This window comes from Balaenoptera physalus (genome assembly GCF_965194825.1).
Source record: "Balaenoptera physalus genome assembly, chromosome: 7".
Lineage (NCBI taxonomy): Eukaryota > Metazoa > Chordata > Mammalia > Artiodactyla > Balaenopteridae > Balaenoptera > Balaenoptera physalus.
In genome coordinates this window covers 121933005-121960896 of record NC_138886.1, presented here as the reverse complement: position 1 = coordinate 121960896, position 27892 = coordinate 121933005, and the positions used below count along the sequence as shown (strand labels likewise).

Sequence of the window (27892 nt, the reverse complement as noted above, 5' to 3'; positions counted from 1 at the left end):
TTGCCAAATTAATTTTTGTCTAGGTCCATTTTATTTTTAACAACTTCATGAAGGTATAATTAACACGACACAAAATCCACTCATTTTAAGGGTACAATTCAATGGCTTTCAGTAAATTTACAGAGTTGCGCAACAATTGCCATAATCTAATATTAGAACATTTTCAATATCTCAAAAAGAAACAATTCACCCATTTAATGCACTAGATTTTATTAGAGAAAAATTCAAACAGACGCAGAGAGAACAGCATAACCGCCTTCCCCAGGTAATGATCATCCAGCAACAGCCATTATCAACATGCATGGCATTTTTATACACATTTCACATAGTCCTCAAATTGATCAATGAAATCACCGCTTTAAGGTGAGTGTTCAATAAACTAGGAAATAAATTATTTTACCAGAAATAAAATCCTCCATTAAAAAATGTTTTTCTTGAGGAAAGACTGGTAAGGAAGTTTGTAGGGACTCTTCAAACACAGATTCAAAAATTGCTCTAACAGAATAAAAAATGAAATGAATGGATTACAGGACCTCCTATCACTATAAAAAATAACTTTTTTAACTAAAAAAAAAAAACCACACACACAAGGCTGTTCCTACTCACAGCAGGCAACCAGAGTTGGAAATAGTTTAATGACTGAAGTTCTAACGAAAGCAAAGTAAACTATCTTATTGGATTTTGTGACAACCATCCAGATGTCGCCAGTGCCACGAGGGGTGTGACCCTAAACTCAAAAAAGTGAAAATGTTAACTGACACAAAAATCATTTTGATGATATATAGAATTGTCTTCACATTCTAAATTCACTGTAAGTAGTGAAAATTAGACAGAAACAAAATTTATTTCTAAAATTGGTAAGCATTTTTGAACTCCCAAACGTTCAACAGAGTCATTACCAATTATATCAATACAGCAAAATAATAAAATGACAGGATTAAAATTCTAAATAATTTGAAAAATCTATTAATGATTTAATGTTAAGAAATCATTTTACTTCAGGAACCTCCCTGGCGGTCCAGTGATTAAGACTCCATGCTTCCGATGCAGGGGGCACAGGCTGGGTCCCTGGTCGGGGAACCAAGATCCCATGTGCCATGCAGTATGGCCAAAATTTTTTTTTAATTTTTTTTTAAATTGTACTTTATCAACTTTCTCCATTGTTTTCTCATGAAAAGCTACCATATTCACCATCATTTCACTAGTATGTGGACGCGCGTCTGGCCTTCCTAAGTGGAGGTGAAACCCCATGCCACACTTAAGCACAGAAGGGCTGGGGTCAGGCTGCCTCTTTTCAAATCCAGGCTGTATTACTGGATTTGGAATTGACAATGGGCAGATTATTTGTTAAAGTATCTATTTCATCATCTGCACAACACAGACAACACTAAGACCTCCCTCACAGGGTCACTGTGAAGGTTAAATAAAATGACTCATGGGAAGTACCAAGCACTATTGTTATGACAACAACTGCCCAATAAATGACTGCATTTTTGTTTTATTATTATCATTTCTATTTTTCTATACCTCTCTGTTAAACCTATGATAATTTCCATAAAAGAGGTAGAAATAAAACTGAGTCAAGAAATGTAGAAAATTTCGTGAAATTCTAAAAGTTTGTCTTTTAGGTGCAAACTACCTTCTGGAAAAACATCCGGTTTCTGTACTTGCTCGGCATAAAGTACGCGTAAAGTCGAAGGACATCGGATGCTTGGCCCGAGAAGAGCACAGCATTGACCTTCATTGCCCAGGACTGAATGATTAAAAAGTTGAAAAGGTGTACTTGTAGATGGCTCAGGCTTTCATCGGCAACGATCAGAAAATACGGGTAACTGTCTTCCAAGAAAGTTTTCCACTCTTGTGAGAAGCACCCAGAAAAGTCTGTCCGAACATCAATGTCGGTATTATGCTGAAGGTGGAGAATTAATGCCATTCTCAGAGGAAGAAATTCAGGGATGTTGCTGTACGCATGCTCAGCGTCCTGTGGGGCAGACAATTTTGAAATCATCATCTACCTGTCTACTAGTTTTGTTGGTTAACACATACCATGAAAGTCATTAAAGGAATAGGTTCCAACATAGTTGTATTCTGTTTTATAGTCAGAACACAGACCCTTGATCCTTGACTGTCATTTTGCAAATACATGCCACAAATCACAATTTGGGTTTAAATACACGTGTCCCCTTTAACTCACACTTTCCCTTCCCATTCTAATTCTTCTCCTCTCCAATCTCACTTCAAAAAGAAAAAGGAAAGAAAAATATGTAGAAGCAAATGGTAGCTATAAATCACCCACAGGGAAAGCTGGGGTGGATCACTCTGCAGGGACAGTCCCAGGTCATCCGGAAGTAGCACCGGTTTTTATCAAAAGCCCACAGTTCGTGCATTGCTTGCAGGCAGTCAGCAATGCTCAAATATCTAACGATAATATGGATCACAAAAGAATTGAACAGACATGCACCAAAACCTCCAAGAATAACGCACTGGTTACCTTTAGGGATAGAATGAGGGGAGGAGGTGGTATGATACATGCGTGTATTTGAAACTGCTAAAGTTTCATTAGTTATATGCACATTCAAAAAAGCAAGACCAAGTATCTTCCCTTGGATGTATTTACTGCAGAGCAAATAAGAACAAAGCAACATTGGTGAGTTTGATCCACCTCTAGGCTCAAACAAACTGTTGAGTTTTGAAGACAGAGGTGGATCTACTTGGAGTTGGGAGATTAGAACCCGGAGATCAGCTCGGCCGCTTCCGAGGACACCCCTCCCCCTCCTCCAGGGTCCTGTATGTCCTCGCAGGAAAGCTCCATGAAGGCAAATAAAAAATAATCCTCTACAAATGACCCAATTTCATTCCTTTATATGGCCGAGTAATATTCCATTGTATACATGTACCACATCTTCTTTCTCCATTCGTCTGTGATGGGCATTTAGGTTGACCTGGCTATTGTAAACAGTGCTGCAATGAACACTGGGGTGCGTGTGTCTTTTTGAACTGGGTCATTTGTAGAGACGTGGATGGACCTAGAGACTGTCATACAGAGTGAAGTAAGTCAGAAAGAGAAAAACAAATATCGTATATTAACGCATATATGTGGAATCTAGAAAAAGGGTACAGACGAACCGGTTTGCAAGACAGAAACAGAGACAAAGAAATAGAAACAAACGTATGGACACCAAGGGGGGAAGGGGGGAGTGGGAAGAATTGGAAAATTGGGATTGATATATATACACTAGTATGTATAAAACAGATAACTAATGAGAACCTACTGTAGAGCAGAGGGAACTCTACTTCACTTTGCTGTACAGTAGAAACTAACGCAACATTGTAAAACAACTATGCCCCAATAAAAATAATAATAATAATCCTCAATGCAGTCATTTCTGAATACTGGGATCATGGGTCACTTTTTTTTTCTGTTCTTCCCTTTAAATTTGCTGAATTTTTATAGATCTACTTCACTTTGAAATAAGAAAAAAAAACTACTTATAAAACAATGTCATTGTAGTCTTAGTTCTCAAATCATAGAAAAGAACCCAACTGTCACGTTACCTTGAAGAAAACGACGGCAAACTGTCCTCCTTTACTAATTAGATCCACAAGGTAGCGTTCAACCAGGTAGAAGAAGTGCAGGCCCTGTTCAGGCCGCAAGGATTTCTCACAGACGTATGTCATCAGCAGTGAGTCTCCATCAATCAGAAAAAACTCAGACTCAACAAAATCATTGAACAGACTGTCATAACTAAAACACAAACAGTGAAAATGAAAAATTACACGAAGATGAAATCAGGCCCAAAAGGCAGCAGCTTTATTATCATTATTATCTTCATCATCATTATCATCAATAGCTTGATTTACTGAGTAATTCTTTCATGTTGGTCTCTACACTGACTTGCCAAAGACATCCGCATGCATGAGTGTCCTTCACAGGAAGAATCAGCATCACCTCCGCCCAACAGGGAAGGAAACTGAGGCTCGAAAAGAGAGCACGTTATCTAAGGCCAAAATGTGGGCTGGACTCAGGGACTGAACACCTATATCTGAATATAGACCTTCCTGCTTCATCAATCTCATCCTTTCTAAAGAAGATGTGGCACATACATACAATGGAATACTACTCAGCCATAAAAAGAAACAAAATTGAGTTATTTGTAGTGAGGTGGATGGACCTAGAGTCTGTCATACAGAGTGAAGTAAGTCAGAAAGAGAAAAACAAATACCGTATGCTAACACATATATATGGAATCTAAAAAAAAAAAAAAAAGTCATGAAGAACCTAGGGGCAAGACGGGAATAAAGAATAAAGACACAGACTTACTAGAGAATGGACTTGAGGATATGGGGAGGGGGAAGGGTAAGCTGGGACAAAGTGAGAGAGTGGCATGGACATATATACACTACCAAACGTAAAATAGATAGCTAATGGGAAGCAGCCGCATAGCACAGGGAGATCAGCTTGGTGCTTTGTGACCACCTAGAAGGGTGGGATGGGGAGGGTGGGAGGGAGGGAGATGAAAGAAGGAAGAGATATGGGGACATATGTATATGTATAACTGATTCACTTTGTTATAAAGCAGAAACTAACACACCATTGTAAAGCAATTATACTCCAATAAAGATGTTTAAAAAAAAAATATGTGGAAATTGTAAGCATGATTTCGAGAAGATTGAATAAATGCTCTCAAATACGGGGAAAAAAAAAATCTCATCCTTTCATAAGACGATGGATCCATTGACAGCCACGGACAATAAAGCAAGAGAAGACTGTTTCCACTGACCATCAAATAGCTCTAAAAGTTCTCTGTTCAACAACCTCATATATATATATAAAATACTATAATACTTATACTAAGATAAATGATAAATAGATTAGATAATATGGATAGATGGAAGGATGGATGGATAGATAGATAGATAATAGACAGATGGTAGATGATAGATAATCGCTTTAAGGCCAATCCGATAAACAGGGAATAAGAAGTAGAAGTTTATATCTCTTGATTTATTACTACAACACTCACTCAGCTTTTGCCATTTGATCCAAAATCAACTGTGACATTCTCTCTAAAAGCATCCGGTACTTTTCTAAACCTAAAAAAAAGAGAGAGAGAAAGAGAATGAATTATTTTCAATCAATTCTTTTTAAAAGAGCTATCATTTACAAATTATTTGAGAAAGAAAAAACAGTCATAAAGTTAATTCTATTAAATCTGTGTAGCTTGCAGAATCATTATTTTACAATTTATAAATATTTTAAATTGAAAATTACCCATTCTTGCCACGTGCCTCCAACCTGAGCTGGAAAATATTAAATATAGCAAATATCCTTTACTGTGGTACCTCTAAGTGGCAGATGCTAATGAAAACGGCAGACCTACAAAGAAAGAAAAATTAGAAAGGAATTATTCCATCAACAAACAGTACTGAATGACTACCGTGTGTTAAACAAAACTTTAGGCACTGGGAATACAAGAATGAACAAAAGTCAAAATGCTGTCAGTTCCCATGAAACTTAAAATTTACCAGGAATGGGCTTCCCTGGTGGCGCAGTGGTTGAGAATCTGCCTGTCAGTGCAGGGGACACGGGTTTGAGCCCTGGTCCGGGAAGATCCCACATGCCGCGGAGCAACTAGGCCCGTGAGCCACAACTACTGAGCCTGCGCGTCTGGAGCCTGTGCTCCACAAGAAGAGACGCCGCGATAGTGAGAGGCCCGCGCACCGCGATGAAGAGTGGCCCCCACTTGCCGCAACTAGAGAAAGCCCTCGCACAGAAACGAAGACCCAACACAGCCATAAATAAATAAATAAACCCAAAGTTAAAAAAAAAAAAAAATTACCAGGAAAGATAAATATCAATCAGATAATCATACAAACAATGGAACGTTGCAAATGCGACAAAGTCAAAAGGTCAGTGGCAACTTCCCTAAAGAAGCAATGCTTGAGCTGAGTTCTGAAGGATAAGACGAGAATTAATTAAACAGAGGGGTGGGGTGGGTAGCACTGCAGGCAGAGAGAACCCAGGACACCTGGCGCAAAAGCCTTGTGGCAGGAAAGTGTGTGGATGGTTCTGGGTCCTGAGAAGAAGCCAGCTGCGCTGGAGTGCAGAAGGCTGCACAAACACAAAGTCATGCAGAGCCTCTGATCGCATGTTTGTCATCCTAAAACCCACTGACGGATTTTCAGCAGGTAGTAATGTGACTGACTTTGCATCTTGGAAGATTACTCTGGCTCCAGTACAGAGACTAGATGGGGTGAAGCAAAGACCCCGCCTGTGAGGCGGAGAGAAAGCCACTGTTCTAGAGCAACGGTAGTAGCAGCGTGTAGTGCAGCTGGACAGTAGTTTGAGGCACATGTTAATCTTAGATACTCAGAAGGTGAGTTTGACATGATGAGGTAATGGATCAGCTACAGATAGAGAAGAGGAGCCCCTTAGGATTCTACCTGATGCAATCGGATGGAAGGCGAGGCTGCTCCCTGGGCTGGAAACCTTGGGATGCGGCCAACGTCAGGGAAAGATCCTAAGTTCATTTGTGGTCAGCCTGGGTTCGACTTACTGTGGGATATGTCCTGTAAGTAATTAAATGTACAGGTCTGGAGATCAAACACGAGGTCTGGGCTAGACCTCAGTGTGAGAGTAATTTCAGTATTATAGTTAAGTGAGGCCACCGGTGTGGATGAAGTCGCTTGGACAGAGAGACACAGCATCAGGGAAGACAGTATCAGATACACGAGATGAGATGGGTTAAATCACAGCATCCCAGAGGTTCCCAGTACGCTTAACGTCTCAGGACTTTTTTTTTTTAAATCGTACTCTTAGGACAAAATGAATACCTAATAGTTCATGTATTAAGCAGTGAGCTCCAAACAAATTAAGTCCTAACACCTTCACTTGAAAATATAATGCACATAAACTGAAAGAGATAATACAGGTTTTGAAATTGACTAACAATGACTAATGGGACATGAGTGCATGCTGGACACTGGGCAAATTTTCAACAACAGCTATGTTGGCAGAATAAAGCCTCCTTCATCTGACAGGTAAGGGACTCCCGGCCTGTTCCCCCACCCTCACACATCCTACAGGAAGCTTTCCATATTAAACTTTACCCCACACTCGTTCTCACCTAAACATCACACAGAATCCACAACCATTATGCTCAGTTCTCTCTCATGTAAGGGAGAAACATGCTAAGGAAAATAAAACCAGCTACCTAACATAATAACCACGAGTGAACATGTATAAAAAATTAGAATCGTTAGACATTTAAGGGGGAAGAAAAGAAAAAATAAGAAGCCAGATGAACAAACACGATTCAAGGACAGAACAGTCCTTTAAAAAAAAAAACTCCAGTTAGAGTTCTAATAATGACAATGACATTAACTAATAAAATAATAAGAGGTTGCTACAGCAAATCAAAAAAAGGAAATGCTCATAAAAATTTTAAATACAATTTCAGAAAAATAATTTATGCGCAGAACAATGGAATGGGCATGCTGAAATTTCAAGTTAGCGATCTAGGGGTTAAAATCCAGGAAATTTCTTAGAGGAGAGAAGAGAAAATCAAAGAGATGGAAAACAGAAAAATTACTAAAATATGGAGGATAGATCAACAAGTTCTAAGTCCATTTCACAGTAATTCCAGTCACAGAGAAGTACGATTGCAAAATGGGGTGGGGATAAATTAAAAGTAATCAAAGATATAATAGTTAGCATAACATAACGATATTAGGCCAGAGTTAAAGAAAAATATACTTTTTTAGATTGAAACTTTTTTCCAAGAACTGAGCAGAAATAATGGCAAAAGAGAAAACCATGCTTAGACACAGCCTGTGAAAACCGAAGAGCTCCAGGAATACAGAGGAAGACGGAAGCACCACAAAGAGGTGTAAGGCAGACAGGCAGATGTGAGCAGAGCTGCTCACAGGCAGGACGCCAGGCTTCTCACCCCAGTTCTGAACATACTACAGTTGAGGTAAGTTACTTTCTCGGGTCTCACTTCACTCGTCCACTCATCAGACAATCATATTACTCCCCCTGGCTGTGTTTTCAAGCCATTTAAAAGTATGAGCTGATGCATACAAATGGATTAAATTAGTACCTGGCACACAGATACAACACATCAAAATGAGAGCATTATGGATGTCTTGATAAAAGGAAAGAATACTTTCAAAGTTCTGAGAGGAAAATATTTTGAACTAAGAATTCTACATGCAAACAGTCATTCAATTCATCAAGAGAGGAAAAAGACAGTACTACTAGACATTTAAGAAGTCAGGGGCTTCCCTGGTGGCGCAGTGGTTAACAATCCGCCTGCCAATGCAGGGGACACGGGTTCGAGCCCTGGTCTGGGAAGATCCCACATGCCACGGAGCAGCTAAGCCTGCCAGCCACAACTACTGAGCCTGCGCTCTAGAGCCCGCCAGCCACAACAACTGAGCCTGCGCGCCACAACTACTGAAGCCCACGTGCCTAGAGCCCGTGCTCCACAACAAGAGAAGCCACCGCAATGAGAAGCACGCGCACCGCAACTAGAGAAAGCCCGCGCGCAGCAACGAAGACCCAACGCAGCCAAAAATAAATTAACGAAAAAAAGAAAAAATTAACGAATTTTAAAAATTAATTAAAAAATTTTTAAAAAGAGTCGGAAACTTCACCAACTACTCATCTTAAATGAAAATTTATTTTAAAAGTACAGAAAGTTGAAGAAAAAAGATAAAGAGGGCAATCAAAAGAAACACTGAAATTATGTACGGTCCACAAGAATTAAAGGAAGCTAAAAAGAAAAATAAGAGGATGCATGACACTTTGAATTTTGAGAAGTATCCATTTCAAGCGGTAGTCTTAATGATATAGAACTATGTTTCCCAGCCAAAGATAAAGACTTCCTACAACTGTACATAATCATAATTTTGTAAGTGCTGCTAACTGGTTTTCCATTTTTGAGTCAACATAGACACAAATCACAAGAATTCACGTCATAAAATACTACAAATTATGACAAACCCTGATAGTATGACGTTAATACAATTAGCCAAATTGGGAGGCTTCATTTCTGTGAGGCCGGGGGTAACCCAGCTAGCAAACAGAGACAAGAATGTAGAACTGGGTGTTTCCAGTTTACAGCGTCTAGTAAACTAATCGATCTCGGCATTTTTAGGTGACAACACAACAAAAATAGAGGCAAAGAGCTGTTTCCATACAGAACTACACCAGTGTGGAATACTCCAGCGGGGGGAGGGGAGTATCTTAAACCTGAATTTGATCAAAACTCTGGTAGCAAGAACTGTGGTTTACGAATGTAGAAAACAGAAGAACATGTTAAATGTTAAAATATGCCAAGAGGACTAGGAGAATCACTACAAGACAAGATTAAAAAAACAACAACAGCAACCCACCGCCAATATAAACTTTAAAACAAAACCCCCAGCTTATTAAGAAATAAATTGCAAGAGGATGAAAGAGATGGTAACAAACTTCCAAACACAGTAGTGTCAGAACCTTGTTTGGGTTCTGATTTTAAAATCTTAAATCGAAAGAAGGGAAAAAAAGGGGAATCGTGGACTACACGTTGGAGGAGAGACAGCCTGAGCCAGAGGACATGGTCCAGGCGATGGTGGAGGACGCAAGGGGACCGCTCCTGAAACGTGGCCTGGAGAGGAGCTGGCCCGCAGTGGGCAGGACTTGAGGGTGGCCTCTGAGACCCCAGCCTCCCCGGTGTGCCCCGCCCCCCATAACCTGTCCCCTGGGCGTGGGCAGGACCTGGGACTTTAGTGGGACAGCGTCTCCCCCGATGGGCGTACATCTGCGAGGCTATCATACACAGGAGACAGGAGATTCTCCTGCCGGCTCTGCAGACCTAAAGCTGAGGCTAAGCCCCTCAGCGGGGTCCCTACAGGCCAGGAGGAGCCTGCGGCCAACAAGAAACAGGGAGCTCCAACCCCACAGCTGCAAGGCACTGTCTCCTTCCAGCCAGCGGACGCCTTCATTCCAGCCGGGAGACGCAGGTCCGCGCTCAGCCCCCGTGTGTCTGGACTTCCCCTCCACCGAAACTCTAACAAGGTTAATTTCGACGGACTTCAGCCACTGAAGGGGTCATCATTTGTTGCACAGCAATAGAAAACGAATGCGTACCCCTTGACCGTGAATACTTCGTTAAAAAAAATAAATTCTTACAGCGCTAAGCCACTGAAATGTAGGAATCACCTGGGAGACCTTAGGAAAATGCAGACTCTGATTCTGCAAGTTTGGTTTGGGTCCGAGGCTCCGCAGGGGTGAGGAAGCTGCTTGGCGCTGCCCCGTCCAGGGCTCACCGGCCCTGCCCGCCTCTGACGCGCCTTGGTCTCCCCAGCAACCCCACGCCCACCCTTTCTCCGAAGAGGACCCTTAGTGCCTGCGCGCTCGTCTCCCTCCTCAGACCTCAGATCTCAGCGCTCCCTGCCCCCGCCAGCGCCCACAGCCCCCTTGGAACTCCGGAGCTCTGCGACGCGCCGCCCCCCGCAGCATCCCGCATCCCTCGCCCCCGCCCTGCATCCCCCGCGCCCAGCGCCCGCCCATCAGGTCAAAGACCTCGAGCCCCTGCGAGACCGCAGCGCCCCGGGACCCCCGAGACGCCCTCACACCCTTTACCCCGGACCGAACCTGGAGCCGGTCCCGCAGCGTCTGAAGGGCAGCTGAGCGCTCCGCAGAGACAGGAGGGCGCGGAGCGCAGGGCCAGGGTAGAGGTCGGGCGGGGCAGGGCGGGGCCCCCGGCAGGCCAGAGGTCCGGGAGACTTTCGGTTTCCTTTCTGGTCTCCAGCACTTCAGTTTCAAGTTTCGTTTCACCGCGCTTCAGTTGGGTGAGCTGGTGGGGGGTTTGAGCATCCTTCCGCCACAACATCCAGCAAGAGGCAGCAGAGGACTTTGGGATTTGGGCATGAAATAGAGGGAAATGAGGCAGAGAAATCCGGGACGTCTATCTAAACAAGATAAAATCAAGAAGAGGCGGAATTAGAAATAGGTGAAATGTGCCCACCTAAAAAATATTCACAACCCAAAAGTTGAGAGTTACGTTTTACTCGGCAGGAATTTTTAGGACTTCAAGCCCAGGAGGCAGCATCTCAAGAAACCCTGAGAAACTGCTCTGAGGAGGTGAGGGGGGCGGAGCCAGATTCTATAGTTTTTGCAACAAAGGGCAGGTAGTCTGAACGTCAGAAGATTATTGTTAATTAAGGAAAACCAGATATCTCAAGTTAAAGAAGTTAGTGCTTTTCTATATATGGGAAGATTTAAGAGTCTGGGCTCACTGAAATCATTCCTTTGATCTGCACCTCAGCTCTCTGGGGCCAGTGTTTTCACGTCCTGAGTTTCCGCGTGGCTCACCGCAGGGAGTGGCTGCAGTCTGATGGCTGCTAGACGGCAGGTATTCTTTTCCTTCCTGAGTTCCCTCAGGGCTCACCGGCTCACTTTGGAGGGCTGCAATCGCTGATGTCTGTGACGTCCTTTGTTTAATGATGTGGCAGGAAATATTCCATTTCTCAAACGTAAGGTACTGTGGAATCTGACATTCCACCTTTATGCAAAAAGAAAAACAAAACCAGTTAAGAACGCATGAACTTGGAGTTTCTGTGATGAGAAGCTGAGAATTACCGTTCTGTATCAACTATATTTGGAGCTTTCATGGACCGAGAAATATCCTTCTGTAAAACTGAAAGCGCAACATTCTGTTGTTTTTTTTTGTTCTTGTGGGGTTTTTGCCGCACCACGTGGCTTGTGGGATCTTAGTTCCCCCACCAGGGGACTGAAACCCAGGCAGTGAAAAGGCAGAGTCCTGACCGCAGGACGGCCAGGGAATTCCCTATTTCTCACTTTAATTGATGCTATTTTTACGTAATTTCTGTCTGTTGATGTTTGCAGTCACTTAGCGTGCTCACGTGCTTGATTTCATGAACTTCATGAGCGCTGTCAATGTGCAAATACGCTGGAATTCCAGGAAGTGGTGGGTGGGGGAATCTTAGCAACAGTGGGAAGCCAGGAGCTGCTCTGTCCGCGAGGAAAGAAGAGAGGTCCAGGCTCTCACTGCTCCACAGGGGAAAACAGACAGATGGCCATCGACTGGAGAAAAGGGCAGGGGCTGAGAAGGTGGACACTTCTCACAGCCATCAGGCTTTTATTTATTGATTATTTATTTGCAAGTTTGTGATGCGTTGGTTGTGATGATAGTGAGAAAGAAAACAAGAGAACTTGGAACTTGACACCTGACTGGTCTAAAGTGACCTTCCGTTTGTGTCCCTCCTTCACTAAGCTAAGGCACTTGCCTGGGGCCAGCTGGGCAATGCCCCTCCCTCCTCCTGTCCAAAGGTCAGTGTCCTGACTCCTGACACCCATGAGCTCAGAGCAAAGGTATCAATACTTTGCAGGATGGACTTACGTAAGGCTCTGGAGCTGAGGAGATGATTGGTACTTACCCGGGGGGGCTCGGAGGGTCCTTACCAGAGGGAGGCGGAAGCCACCCTCTTTTTGGCATGGTGGCCTCTCGTAGTCTACACGCACTGTCTACACCTCTTCCCCTCCTCTGAGTCCTTGAGCCCCTTTATTCCAGACCTGCCTTGAAACTGCTCTGTCAGAGACCAGTGATGGGTCAGTGATGGAGAAATCCAGACAATGCTCCTCTGGTCCACGATTCACTGACTTCTCTCTCTGAAATTTTTGAAAGATTTTAGCCAATCTCTCTTTTCCTAAGAGCCTCTTCTCCCTCAGTTTCAGTTACAGTATTCTTTATATCTGTTTATTTCCCTCCCATCTCTTGGGATTAATGGAGTGATCATGTAACAGTTGCTCAAATGAGAGCCTGGGGACTGTTGTTGAATCTTCATTCAAATCCCAGTGAACTTGAGCTCCCAACATGGATGGAATCTAGCACCTCTGTGCTCCCATTTTCCACAGGCCAGGGCGGGCATCACCACTTCTCACCGGGATGGCTGAGACAGCTCTGCCCTGCTGGACTGCGGCTGGTCCCTCCATCCCATGTCCACCTGCTGCCAGGGTCACCGGTGAGCACGGAAGACGGAGCCTGTCCGGTCCCTACTGAGCACATTCCAATGCTTCCTCATCGCTTCTACTCCTTCCTCTTGGGGACCCTCCAACCGTTTGATAGGTCTCCTTCCACCCGCCCTCGAGTCAGGGGCCACAGCCAAGCGCAGGACCCCTGTCCTGGACAGACGTGATTGACGGGTGGTTTGTCCCATGTACTCACAGCCCCGGAAGGAGGCGGCACCCCAGGCAGGGCACACAGGCCAGGACCGGGGAGCAAAGTCACCAGGTGGGACTGCAGAAGGCAGACTTAGTCATAACCAGAGGGTGGGGTGACCCTGGTTCCCTCGGGAAGTCGTGATTGCTTGCTGAAATAATCGTGCTGGTGGTAAGGAAGTGACAACTCCTGGGTAAATGCAGCTGATCTGGAAGACAGAGGAGCTGGCCGGGGCGGGGGGTCGGGCATGGGGGTATATCTGCTCTCACCTGACAAGCCCCCCGGAGAGCAGATGTGCCCCTGGAGGAACTCAGGGATCCCTGGGAGGCTTAAAGATGTCAAGGATGTCAAGGCAGTGAAGCTTCCCCAAAATATGGCACCTCAGCACATGGAACATCTCAGCTGGACGGCAAGAAGCAGGAAGGTCACTCCAACCACCCCCTTTACCTTCTTCCCTGAAATCAGGGGATACCCCTCACCGCCCACCCCCCGGGCCCAGAGGACAGAGGACATCCTCATCACCAGAGATGGGGAACACAGGGCCAAGGAGGCAGAAGGCTGTGTAAACTCACCTGGTCACTTCTCGCCTTCTACTACCCCAGCCCAAAGCCCTCTGTCTTGCCGATTCTTCACATACTTATTGTTTCTTTGTCTAAAAGGTATAAAATCTTCCTGCTCTGCATGCACCCCTATGTTCATAGCAGCACTATTCACAACAGCCAAGACAAGGAAGCAACCTAAATGTCCATCAACAGATGAATGGATAAAGAAGGTGTGGTACCTAGAGGGGTGGGATAGGGAGGGTGGGAGGGAGGGAGATGCAAGAGGGAAGAGATATGGGAACATATGTATAACTGATTCACTTTGTTATAAAGCAGAAACTAACACACCATTGTAAAGCAATTATACTCCAATAAAGATGTTAAAAAAAAAAAGGTGTGGTACATATATATAATTGAATATTACTCAGCCATAAAAAAGAATGAGATAATGCCATTTGCAGCAACATGGATGGACCTAGAGATTATCCTACTAAGTGACGTAAGTCAGAGAAAGACAAATATCATGTGATATCACTTATATGTGGAGTTCTAAAATATGACACAAATGAACTAATTTACAAAACAGAAATAGACTCACAGACAGAGAAAACAAACTTATAGTTACCAGGGGAAAAAGGGAGGGAAAAATTGGGAGATTGGGATTGACATATACACACTACTGTATATAAAATAGATAACTAGGGCTTCCCTGGTGGCGCAGTGGTTAAGAATCCGCCTGCCAGTGCAGGGGACACGGGTTTGAGCCCTGGCCCGGGAAGATCCCACATGCCGCAGCGCAACTAAGCCTGTGCGCCACAACTACTGAGCCTGTGCTCTAGCGCCCTTGAGCCACAACTACTGAGCCCACGTGCCACAACTACTGAAGCCCGCGTGCCTAGAGCCCGTGCTCTGCAACAAGAGAAGCCACCATGATGAGAAGCCCGCGCACCGCAACGAAGAGTAGCCCCTGGTCGCTGCAACTAGAGAAAAGCAACGAAGCAGCAACAAAGACCCAACGCAGCCAGAAACAATAAATAAATAAAATAAAAATAATAAAATAAATTTATAAAAAGAAAGATAACTAATAAGGACCTACTGTACAGCACAGGGAACTCTACTCAATACTCTGTAATGGCCTATATGAGAAAAGAATCTAAAAAAGAGCGGATATGTGCATATGTATAACTGATTCACTTTGCTTTACGCCTGAAACTAACCCAACATTGTAAATCAACTATATTCCAATAAAAATTTTTTTTAAATCTTTCTGCTCTAGTCACTTCTTTTGGACTTCATTCTCTTGTGAAGGGTCCCAAGTACATGGAAAAATTCAATAAAATGTGTATGCTTTTCTCCTGTTCATCTGTTTTATGTCACTTTAACACTTAGGCTCAGCCAGAGACCCTAAGAGGGCAGAGGAGATTTGTCCGCCTCTAGAGCAACATGTGGAATTTTAGGCCTTACAATACCTTGACACCCATTTAAACCTTGGTGATGACTCAGACTTTCAGAGAGCAGAACAAACGCCTCTCCAGGAAGCAAAGTGGACCCCTGGCCAGGCGGGAGAGAGGTGGAGAGGCGGCCAATGGAAACGTGAACTTCAGAGGTGCCCGTCCTTGTGGGCACTAAAGGGAGTTGAGGGGTCTAAGTGGCAGGAGTGGGGGAAGTGCAATCCCCAGGGGCAGAGAGTTCACTTAATCAATGCCTGTGGCCATGGTGACACCCACCGGGGGGGCCCATGTGCTACTTTGTAACTTAAATCAGAGCTCTTTGAAGAGTCCCTTGGTCCTCTTAATTAAACAAATTAAATCAGCTGCCAGCGGCGTATAGGGAAGGTGGCAATGGCACTGAACTTCCTTCAAGGGCCCAGCACTGTCTTCTGAGACAGGAAATGAGTCCTCACTGTGGGTGACATCTGGGTAACATCTGGAACTCCTAAGGGGACGAGACATGTCCCAGTGAGGTTGTCTGGGGTTTAGCATGTGTAGAGATGTCTGCTGCCTTGCTTTATATGTGAGCATCTGCAAGGCAAAGATCCCCAGGGCTCTTCACCCCAACAGGAAGGATTCGCAGGCCACCAGCCAGGCATACGTGAAAATGCACAGATGGGGGCCATCATCGGCCAGGCATCGGAGCTGGGACAGCTGCCTAAAGGGTGGCCGGCTGTGCCGACCTTGGCTCCCCTCCTCTGCCAGGACACCTGGTTTAAGAGACAGGAAAGCAGCCACATGTCTCTGAGTTCCTTCACACACGGTGATGGTGACTCCATCTGCAGACTCTGCAAACTCCCAATTCTGTTCACTCAGTTGATCCCAAGGGGTTCCCCAGGCGGCCGAGGGGTCTGGGAGCTGGGGGCCTCCTCCAGCTCCACGGCATCTGGCCTGGACTGAGGGCAGGGGCCACGGAGGACGTGCCCTGCTCCACGCTGGGACCTGCCGGAGGGTCCAGGTCCAGCTCCGTCCTCTAGGGAGAGGCCTCGCCACAGTTCCATGCTGTGGGGCATTGCTTTTATGACCCAAAGCAATGAGTCCAGAGAACAGAGGGTCATGGGCTCAGGGTCTGTGAGAGCCTCTGCTTCCGGGAGATCCCGGCATGCACAGTGCAGAGCTGAGGAAGGGCAGCGTTTTACGTCAGAAGCCTGTGGGTACCATGGCCATCGTAGGTGGTCCAGACACTTCAGGAGTCTTGAAAGGAGACTGTTCACGCCTCAAGAGTGAAGGAGTCTCGGAGGGCACTTACGGAGTGCACGCTGATCTCAATGTGGACTGACTTTACATCATTTTGTGCAGGGGGCCCACTTAACATGGACTGACTTTCAGGTTACACCAGGAGTCAGATTAAATGAGTAAATGCAGATTACGTTGTCTCCAGAACCCAAATAGAACTAAAAGCCGTCGGAGCTGTATCGACACTTTGGATGCAGGTACTGGTTGTCGGCGATGCAGCAGCCCTCAGCTCACCAGACAGGTCTCAAGCATCTCTCCTGGTGTCCCACACTCTCTGTGGGACAACGGCGTCCCCCCCGGGCCAGGCACTTTGTCAGAATCCGTGTGTCTGGGATGAGCATTTTAAGTGAACAAACGGATCTCCTCAGAAGATGATATTATCAGTGCCAGGTCACCTGTGCCCCTGGAGACACATGGACACAGTTAAGACCTCACCTGCAAAGTGTCTTCAGCAGCAAGGCTGCTGTCCCCACGGGGAGCCTGGCAGAGGTACATCGTGTCCTTCAGAGATGGGACCCTCAGACAGCAGAAAGGCTGTGGAAACAGGCACAGAACAGAACAGCTGTGCCATTTCTATAAAAGCCAGTTATGCACCGGCTGCCAACTGGATGGAGTGACGGGGGTGGGACCCTTCCCTGGGCCCACAGCGTGAAGCGGGTGGAATCCACTCTCAGGTTGAGAACACACCCAGGTGGGCTAGTGCCTGGAGAAGCAGTGAGGAGAACCACCCCTTCATTCATTAGGTCTACGGTTCAATTCATAAAAATTATTTGTCAAGGGTGTAGCAATCGAATACTACATTGTTTCATTTTTTACTTTTCTTCTGATTATGCTGTGATTATTGTTTCAGGAGCTTACCTAACATGTAGCTTTGTAAGGAATTTCAAGAGTTACTTTTTCAGATGTAATAGATTTTTTTTATTTTCGGCTGCATCAGGTGGCGTGTGGGATCTTAAGTCCCCAACCAGGGATCAAACCCGCACCCCCTGCACCGGAAGCACAGAGTCTTAACCACTGGACTGCTAGGGAAGTCCCAAAATAGATTTTTTTTTACTACCAAGATAGTTGCATGCTTTCTTAAGATCCTAATGCCAACACCTTTTATTACCAACACAGTTCTTCCTCTACTAAATTTGCTTTGCTTTGAATTGTATAATCATAACCTCAACATTAAATATACAAATCATAAATAAACAGTGGAATTAATATATTTGTATGTATCCCTATGGAAAAGTGTCAGCAATAATTTACTTACCTCCTCATCATGAAGAAATACACAAAACATTCAAACAAAATCACAGGGTCCAGTATAAAATTAAGATGAGCCCCCGGGTCTGTGCCATTTCTGCCGCAGGCTTCTGCAACACCTGCTCTTCGGTCCGTCAGAGGAAACCTCGGGGCTGAAGGCACACCAGCTCGCAGCAAATTCCTTCCCAGAACGGCAAGCGCTGAGAAAGAGCGAGTCCAGCAGAAGCAGACGAGGGCAGACCCGGGATTTCTGTGCCAGAGCAACTGTCCTCCACGCTGGCGTTTTTTCAGCGTCTAAATCCTTCTTTGCTCCAACAGCTGGAGCCTTTGTCACATTCTTCCTTCCTTTCTGCTTTCCCGGGAGTGGCGGCCGCATGGTCCAGGGCAGGCTCCTCGGGGGGCGGCCCCTGAAGCTGGGGGCAGCTGTCCCCCTGTCCCCGCCTGTCCTGCAGCAAACGCCCCCTGTGCAAGTCTGATGCTTCCCCGCCCCGAGTCTCCCTGAGGCAGAGAAAATGCCAACTTTAGGAGAAACAGGGGCTGTCCGTTGTGATTTACATCAAAGAAGTCTCTAAGCCACTTTTAAATATCGAATTATCCTGGTAGATCTGCCTTTCCCTCTAATGGAGAAAACAAACTGCCTCTTCCATCAAGGCTTTACTTCCTTTTTATCAGCTCAACTGAAAGGAGTACAATCTGCCACCATAAAAAAAGATGCTGCATTTTTAATAATGCATTCATACTGTAAATACAAATGATTATTACTTCTTTTCATTATCATTCTACAGTAAGTTTTTTCTATGTGATTATAAACATGTCATAAACATCACTTTCTATGACCACTTTAAAATCCATGAATGTACTTAACCGTTCCATAAATTGGAGATTTAGGCTGTTACTGATTTTCTGCTGTTATAAATAATGTTCTACGGAACATGGCATCACCTATATCCTCAAGAAGAGTAGGAGAGAATGAGTGGGTCAAAGGATGTAAACTTTTTAAAGTGTGAACTTTTAAAGTGTGCAGACACTAATCTACTTATAAATGGATCTAAAGATTTGCGAATCCACAGATGAGAGCTGGCCTGGAGTAGAGGACACTTTGTTTCAAGGATTTAAAATCAGTGAGGGTCACTTTAATGCTCTGGATGAACACACACGAGGTTTGAGGGTATTGCTCTAAGCCTCTAAATTTGGGAGTAGTTTGTTACACAGCAGTACATACTGACTGATATTCTGACTTAGGATTTTGGAAGTGGAGCACGAAAGTGTTGCTGCAGAATCAAGGGGTGGAAGATACACAGAGGCAACAATCAGCAGGTGCAAGCAGGTAAAACCACAAACAGGAAGCAAGATGCCAGGGCCTGGAATTGACAGACAGGTGTGCTGGCATCCCCCAGGATTATGGCAGGACTTGGGGTGAAGAAGAAAGCCAAGAGCCCAACTGGATCCAAAGTCTTGATTAAACAAGGTGGGTGAAGGACAGCCCACTCAAAGGACCGATGCTTCAAAGAGCAGGACTTTTTATAAGAAGAAGCAATTGTTTAGAAGCTGAACTGGGACCCGAGGAAAGGCCACTGACCCCACCTCCCAACCTCAGATGCACATGGAAATGGGCTCTGGTGGTAAATGGGGAAGTGCATGGGACTCACTTTCAGCACATCACCTCGGGTGAGGCATGGCAAGGCCAGAAGCAAACCAAGAGGAGACACCAGAAAGAGCCTGACAGCTTTGTTATTCAAATTCTTGCGGGGGGTGGGGGGGGAAGTACACCATGCTGGGCCACTCAGAGGAAGCATCAGGGTCAGTCAAGGGGCAGAGGAGAGGGAGAATTGTGGGCAGTGCCTTTACCGTGGTTTCCATGCAAAGGAATTGGTGAGGCAGGGTAAGCAGTTTAGGATTAGCTGATTTGAATAAATTCCACAGGCTCTGGGCACAGGGGCTGTTTCTGCTTGTCTGGTACCTGGCCCGGGGGTGATTAGGGCAGGTGTATAGTGGCCTGGAGTGTGAGAGCCCTATATGGGAGGTGGCTGGGGTGTGGGCTTGAGGGACTGGACAGGAAAGGGAAATGAGCAGCTCCTAGTCAGGGTCTCAAACCTTGTCAAATCAATGTGTTAAAAACTACATCACACTCGCCAAGGCCACAGATTCTGTGGCCGGGCCCCACAGTTGTTCCGGGGGCCAGACCCCTGCCCACCCACATAGCCTGGGACAGCTGCAGCCTCACCACAACAGGAGATGCATGCAGCCCCAGGGTGCCTGGCTCTGGCGGCCAGGCGGGATTGTGCCTCTGAGCCCAGAGGAAATCTTCTATATTTTGCACTCCTTCCAGACCAGGAGAGATAGCTGACTCACCTAATATGCAGAAACAGAGAATTAAGCAAAATAAGAAGATATGTTCCTATCAAAAGAATAAAACAAAACCTCAGAAAAATAATTAAATGAAACAGATATAAGCAGCCTAACTGATAAAGAGTTCAAAGTAATAGTCATGAAAGCACTCACTGGACTCAGGAGAAGGCTGGACGAACACAGTGAGAACTTCAACAAAGAGAGCTTCAACAAACAGTACTGTTACTGAACTGAAAAACACACCAGAGAGGTTCAACAGCAGGTAGAAGACGAATCAGCGAGCTGTAAGACAAAGCAGAGGGACTCACCCAAACAGAGCTGCAAAGTGAAAAAAGAAAAGTTGTATAAAGTGAAGATAACTTAGGGGCCCTTTGGACAACATTGAGCAGAATAACGTTGGCATTATGTGGGGCCCAGAAGGAGAACAGAGAGAGAGCAAGAACCAGAAAAATTAATAGAAGAAATAGTGCCTGAAAACTTCCCTAATCTGAGGAAGGAAACACACATCCAGGTCCGGGAATCCCAGAGAGTTCTGCATTAAGATGAACCCAAAGAGACCACATCAAGACACATGAAAAGTAAAATGGTAAAAGGTAAGGATAAAGAGAGCATCCTGAATGCAGCGAGAATAAAACAACTTGTTACACACAAGAGAACTCCCATAAGGCTATCAGCAGATTTTTCAGCAGAAAACTTACAGGCGAGGAGGAATGGCATAACACATTCAAAGTGCTGAGAGAAGAAAACCTCCAAAGCAAGAATGCTCTACCAGCAAGGTTATCACTTGGAATTAAAGGAGGGATCAAGATTTTCCCAGATGAGCAAAAGCTAAAGGAGTTCACCACCACTAAACCAGCACTACAAGAAATATTAAATGGACTTATTTAAGCTGAAAAGGAATGACACTAATTAATAATAAGAAAACAAATGAATAAAAAATCTCACTGGAAACTGTAAATATAGAAAAAAGGTAGTGTATCAATCACTTATAAAGAAAACACAAAGGTTAAAAAACAAAAGTAGGAAAATTAAAATTACAATGATTTTTAAGGGACACATAAAATAAAAAGATGTAAAACATGTCATCAAAAGTATAAAACTTGGGCTTCCCTGGTGGCGCAGTGGTTGAGAATCTGCCTGACAATGCAGGGGACACGGGTTCGAGCCCTAGTCTGGGAAGATCCCACATGCCGCGGAGCAACTGGGCCCGTGAGCCACAACTACTGAGCCTGCACGTCTGGAGCCTGTGCTCCGCAACGGGAGAGGCCGTGATAGTGAGCGGCCCGCGCACCGTGATGAAGAGTGGCCCCCACTTGCCGCAACTAGAGAAAGCCCTCGCACAGAAACGAAGACCCAACACAGCCAAAAATAAATAAATAAATTTAAAAAAAAAAAAAAAAGTATAAAACTTGGCGGGGGTAGTAAAACGATAAAGCTTTGGAATGTGTTCAGATTTAAGTTGCTACCAACTTAAAACAGGCTACTGCTTACATAGATATTACATGTAAACTCCATGGTAACCACAAAGGAAAAAAACAAAGTAAATAAACCAAAGAAAATGAGAAAGGAATCTAAACATGACACTAAGAAAGCACCAAAACACAAGGGAAGAGAGAAAGAGAAGGTCAAAGGAACAGAGTGAAACTACAAAAACAGACAGAAAACAATTAACAAAATGGCCATAAGCACATATCTCTCAATAATTACTTTTGATGTAAATAGACTAAATTTGCTAACCAAAAGACATGGAGTGGCTTAAAAAAAACACTCTGGTTAAAAAAAACATGGATAAAAAACAAGACCATCTATATGCTGCCTACAAAAGACTCACTTCAGATCTAAAGACACACACAGACTGAAAGTGAGTGGGTGGAAAAAGGTATTCAATGCAAATGGAAATGTAAAGAATAACAGACAAAATAGACTTGAAAATAAATACTGTTACAAGAGACAAAGAAGGGCATAATATATACAGCCTCATCCACCAGAGGGCAGACAACAGAAGCAAGAACTACAGTCCTGCAGCCTGTGGAACAAAAAACGAATTCACAGAAAGATAGACAAGATAAAAAGGCAGAGGGCTATGTACCAGATGAAGGAACAAGATAAAACCCCAGAAAAACAACTAAATGAAGGGGAGATAGGCAACCTACCAGAAAAAGAATTCAGAATAATGATAATGTAGATGATCCAGGACCTCGGAAAAAGAATGGAGGCAAAGACTGAGAAGATGCTAGAAATGTTTAACAAAGACCTAGAAGAATTAAAGAACAAACACCTAGAAGAATTAAAGAACAAACAAACAGAGATGAATACAATAACTGAAATGAAAAATACACTAGAAGGAATCAACAGCAGAATAACTGAGGCAGAAGAACGGATAAGTGACCTGGAAGACAGAAAGGTGGAATTCACTGTCACGGAACACAACAAAGAAGAAAGAATGAAAAGAAATGAAGACAGCCTAAGAGACCTCTGGGACAACATTAAACACAACAACATTCGCATTATGGGGTCCCAGAAGGAGAAGAGAGAGAGAAATGACCAGAGAAAATATTTGAAGAGATTATAGTCGAAAACTTCCCTAACATGGGAAAGGAAATAGCCACCCAAGTCCAGGAAGCGCAGAGAGTCCCAGGCAGGATAAACCCAAGGAGAAACATGCCGAGACACATAGTAATCAAATTGACAAAAATTAAAGACAAAGAAAAATTATTGAAAGCAACAAGGGAAAAACGACAAATAACATACAAGGGAACTCCCATAAGGTTAACAGCTGATTTCTCAGCAGAAACTCTACAAGCCAGAAGGGAGTGGCATGACATACTTAAAGTGATGAAAGGGAAGAACCTACAACCAAGATTACTCTACCGCAAGGATCTCATTCAGATCCCATGGAGCAATCAAAAGCTTTACAGACAAGCAAAAGCTAAGAGAATACAGCAAAACCAAACCAGCTCTACCACAAATGCTAAAGGAACTTCTCTAAGTGGGAAACACAAGAGAAGAAAAGGACCTACACAAACAAACCCAAAACAATTAAGAAAATGGTCATAGGAACATACATAATCGATAATTACCTTAAACGTGAATGGATTAAATGTTCCAACCAAAAGACACAGGCTCATTGAATGGATACAAAAACAAGACCTATATATATGCTGCCTACAAGAGACCCACTTCAGACCTAGGGACACATACAGACTGAAAGTGAGGGGATGGAAAAAGATATTCCATGCAAATGGAAATCAAAAGAAAGCTGAAATAGCAATACTCAATCAGATAAAATAGACTTTAAAATAAAGAATGTTACAAGAGACAAGGAAGGACACTACATAATGATCAAGGAATCAATCCAAGAAGAAGATATAACAATTATAAATATATATGCACCCAACATAGGAGCACCTCAATACATAAGGCAACTGCTAACAGATATAAAAGAGGAAATCGACAGTAACACAGTAATAGCGGGGGACTTCAACACCTCGCTTACACCAATGGACAGATCATCCAAACAGAAAATTAATAAGGAAACACAAGCTTTAAATGACACAATAGACCAGATAGATTTAATTGATATTTACAGGACCTTCCAACCAAAAACAGCAGATTTCAACACTTTCTTCTCAAATGTGCACAGAACATTCTCCAGGATAGATCACATCTTGGGTCACAAATCAAGCCTCAGTAAATTTAAGAAAATTGAAATCATATCAAGCATCTTTTACAACCACAACGCTATGAGATTAGAAATCAATTACAGGAGAAAAAACGTAAAAACTACGAACACATGGAGGCTAAACAATACGTTACTAAATAACCAAGAGATCACTGAAGAAATCAAAGAGGAAACCAAAAAATATCTAGAGACAAATGACCATGAAAACACGACAATCCAAAACCTATGGAATGCAGCAAAAGCAGGGAAGAGGGAAGTTTATAGCAATATAATCCTACCTCAAAAAAACAAGAAAAATCTCAAACAATCTAACCTTACACCAAAAGGAACTAGAGCAAGGAGAACAAACAAAACCCAAAGTTAGTAAAAGGAAAGAAATCATAAAGATCAGAGCAGAAATAAATGAAATAGAAACAAAGAAAACAATAGGAAAGATCAATAAAACTAAAAGCTGGTTCTTTGAGAAGATAAACAAAATTGATAAACCATTAGCCAGACTCATCAAGAAAAAGAGGGAGAGGACTCAAATCAATAAAATTAGAAATGAAAAAGGAGAAGTTACTACAGACACCGCAGAAATACAAAGCATCCTAAGAGACTACTACAAGAAACTCTGCCAATAAAATGGACAACTTGGAAGAAATGGACAAGTTCTTAGAAAGGTATAACTTTCCAAGACTGAACCAGGAAGAAATAGAAAATATCAACAGACCAATCACAAGTAATGAAATTGAAACTGTGATTAAAAATCTTCCAACAAACAGAAGTCCAGGACCAGGTGGCTTCACAGGTGAATTCTATCAAACATTTAGAGAAGAGCTAACTCCCATCCTTCTCAAACTCTTCCAAAAAATTGCAGAGGAAGGAACACTCCCCAACTCATTTTATGAGGCCACCATTACCCTGATACCAAAACCAGACAAAGATACTACAAAAAAAGAAAATTACAGACCAATATCACTCATGAATATAGATGCAAAAATCCTCAACAAAATACTAGCAAACAGAATCCAACAACACATTAAAAGGATCATACACCATGATCAAGTGGGATTTATCCCAGGGATGCAAGGATTCTTCAATATATGCAAATCAAGCAATGTGATACACCATATTAACAAACTGAAGAAGAAAAACCATATGGTCATCTCAATAGATGCAGAAAAAGCTTTTGACAAAATTCAACACGCATTTATGATAAAAACTCTCCAGAAAGTGGGCATAGAGGGAACCTACCTCAACATAATAAAGGTCATATACAACAAACGCACAGCAAACATCATTCTCAATGGTGAAAAACTGAAAGCATTTCCTCTAAGATCAGGAACGAGACAAGGTTGCCCACTCTCACCACTATTATTCAACATAGCTTTGGAAGTCCTAGCCACGGCAATCAGAGAAAAAAAGAAATAAAAGGAATACAAATTGGAAAAGAAGAAGTAAAACTGTCACTGTTTGCGGATGACATGATACTATACATAGAGAATCCTAAAGATGCCACCAGAAAACTACTAGAGCTAATCAATGAATTTGGTAAAGTTGCAGGATACAAAATTAATGCACAGAAGTCTCTTGCATTCCTATATACTAGTGATGAAAAATCTGAAAGAGAAGTTAAGGAAACACTCCCACTTACCATTGCAACAAAAAGAATAAAATACCTAGGAATAAACCTACCTAGGGAGACAAAAGACCTGTATGCAGAAAACTATAAGACACTGATGAAAGAAATTAACGATCATACAAACAGATGGAGAGATATCAATATTGTGAAAATGACTATATTACCCAAAGCAATCTACAGATTCAATGCAATTCCTATCAAATTACCAATGGCGTTTTTTACAGAACTAGAACAAAAAAATCTTAAAATTTGCACGGAGACACAAAAGACCCCGAATAGCCAAAGCGGTCTTGAGGGAAAAAAAACGGAGCTGGAGGAATCAGACTCCCTGACTTCAGACTATACTACAAAGCTACAGTAATCAAGACAATATTGTACTGGCATAAAAACAGAAATATAGATCAATGGAATAGGATAGAAAGCCCAGAGATAAACTCACGCACCTATGGTCAACTAATCTGTGACAAAGGAGGCGAGGATATACAATGGAGAAAAGACAGCCTCTTCAATAAGTGGTGCTGGGAAAACTGGACACCTACATGTAAAAGAATGAAATTAGAACACTCCCTAACACCATACACAAAAATAAACTCAAAATGGATTCGAGACCTAAATGTAAGACCGGACACTATAAAACTCTTAGAGGAAAACATAGGAAGAACACTCTTTGACATAAATCAGAGCAAGATCTTTTTTGATCCACTTCCTAGAGTAATGGAAATAAAAACAAAAATAAACAAATGGAACCTAATGAAACTCAAAAGCTTTTGCACAGCAAAAGAAACCATAAACAAGATGAAAAGACAACCCTCAGAATGGGAGAAAATATTTGCAAATGAATCAACGGACAAAGGATTAATCTCCAAAATATATAAACAGCTCATGCAACTCAGTATTAAAAAAACAAACAACCCAATCCAAAAATGGGCAGAAGACCTAAACAGACATTTCTCCAAAGAAGACATACAGATGGCCAAGAAGCACATGAAAAGCTGCTCAACATCACTATTAGAGATGAAAATCAAAACTACAATGAGGTGTCACCTCACACCAGTTAGAATGGGCATCATCAGAAAATCTACAAACAACAAATTCTGGAGAGGGTGGGAGAAAAGGGAACCCTCTTGCACTGTTGGTGGGAATGTATATTGATACAGCCACTATGGAGAACAGTATAGAGGTTCCTTAAAAAAATAACAATAGAATTACCATATGATCCAGCAATCCCACTACTGGGCATATACCCAGAAAAAAACATAATTCAAAAAGACACATGCACACCAATGTTCATTGCAGCGCTATTTACAATAGCCAGGACATGGAAGCAACCTAAATGCCCATCAACAGAAGAATGGATAAAGAATATGTGGTACATATATACAATGGATGTGGTACATATATACATATATACAATGGAATATTACTCTGCCATAAAAAGGAATGAAGTTGGATCATTTGTAGAGACATGGATGAATCCGGAGACTGTCATACAGAGTGAAGCAAGTCAGAAAGAGAAAAACAAATATTGTATATTAATGCATATATGTGGAACCTAGAAAAATGGTACAGATGAACTGGTATGCAGGGCAGAAATTGAGACACAGATGTAGAGAACAAACGTATGGGGACCAAGGGGGGAAAGTGGCAGGGGTGGTGGTAGTGTGATGAATTGGGAGCTTGGGATTGACATATATACAGTAATATGTATAAAATGGATAACTAATAAGAACCTGTTGTATAAAAAATAAATAAAATAAAATTCCAAAATACAAAAAAAAAAAAGAAGGGCATAATATGAATGACCAAGGGATCAATCCAAGAAGAAGATATAACAATTGTAAGTATATATGCACCCAACATAGGAGCACCTAAATACATAAATCCATATTAATGGATTTAAAGTGAGAAACTGAGAGCAAACCAATCATAGTAGGGGACTTTAACACCCCACCTACTTCAGTGGACAGATAATCCAGATAGGAAATCATTATGAAAACAGTGGACTTAAACAACACATTAGACCAAATGGACTTAATAGACACATGTAGAACACGCCATCCAAAAGCAGCAGAACACACATTATTTTTGAACGCACATGGAACATTCTCCAGGATTGATAGACCACCTATTAGGTCACAAAACGAGTCTCAATAAATTCAGGAAGATTGTAATTATATCAAATCTCTTCAACCTTAATGGTCAGGATTATTTTATTCTTACCCTAAGGTAGAATTAGTCACCAAACGTTCCTGAGCAGAAAAATCCTATGAAGTAGAACAACCGCACTGCCTGTCATGTGCAGGACAGAGTGGAGCGGGAGGAGAGGAGACCCGTGGACAGGGTCACAGTCATCCAGGGAAAGGGTGCAGGGTGGAGGCACACTGGCTGGAGGGGCTCTGAGACAGACCTCTGAGAGGCCCCCCGGATGGTCTTTGTACACACGGCAAATCAAGGGCAAAGGAGAGAGAGCGTGGAAGGGAACTCCAGGGCAG

The 27892-nt window shown here is 43.1% G+C and overlaps 2 protein-coding genes across 3 annotated transcripts in view; both read right to left on the bottom strand.

Annotated features, from left to right (window-relative positions):
* The window catches only part of LOC309663991 (putative ATP-dependent RNA helicase DDX60), an 89731-nt gene extending 78897 nt beyond the window's left edge, over positions 1–10834 (bottom strand). For both annotated transcript variants that reach the window (XM_082468816.1, XM_082468817.1), the window contains exons 1-5: positions 10643–10834; positions 5273–5377; positions 5025–5094; positions 3556–3745; positions 1640–1981 (exon numbers count right to left, since the gene is read on the bottom strand). In XM_082468816.1, the coding sequence (XP_082324942.1) occupies positions 1640–1981; positions 3556–3745; positions 5025–5094; positions 5273–5276 (606 nt within the window). In that variant the 5' untranslated portion in view covers positions 5277–5377; positions 10643–10834. The remainder of the gene's footprint in view (positions 1–1639; positions 1982–3555; positions 3746–5024; positions 5095–5272; positions 5378–10642) is intronic.
* Positions 10835–14840: 4006 nt separating this feature from the next.
* LOC309664084 (uncharacterized protein) overlaps positions 14841–27892 on the bottom strand; it is a 76565-nt gene continuing 63513 nt past the window's right edge. The window contains exon 3 of the mRNA XM_082469088.1: positions 14841–18243. Within this exon, the coding sequence (XP_082325214.1) occupies positions 18033–18243 (211 nt within the window). The 3' untranslated portion in view covers positions 14841–18032. The remainder of the gene's footprint in view (positions 18244–27892) is intronic.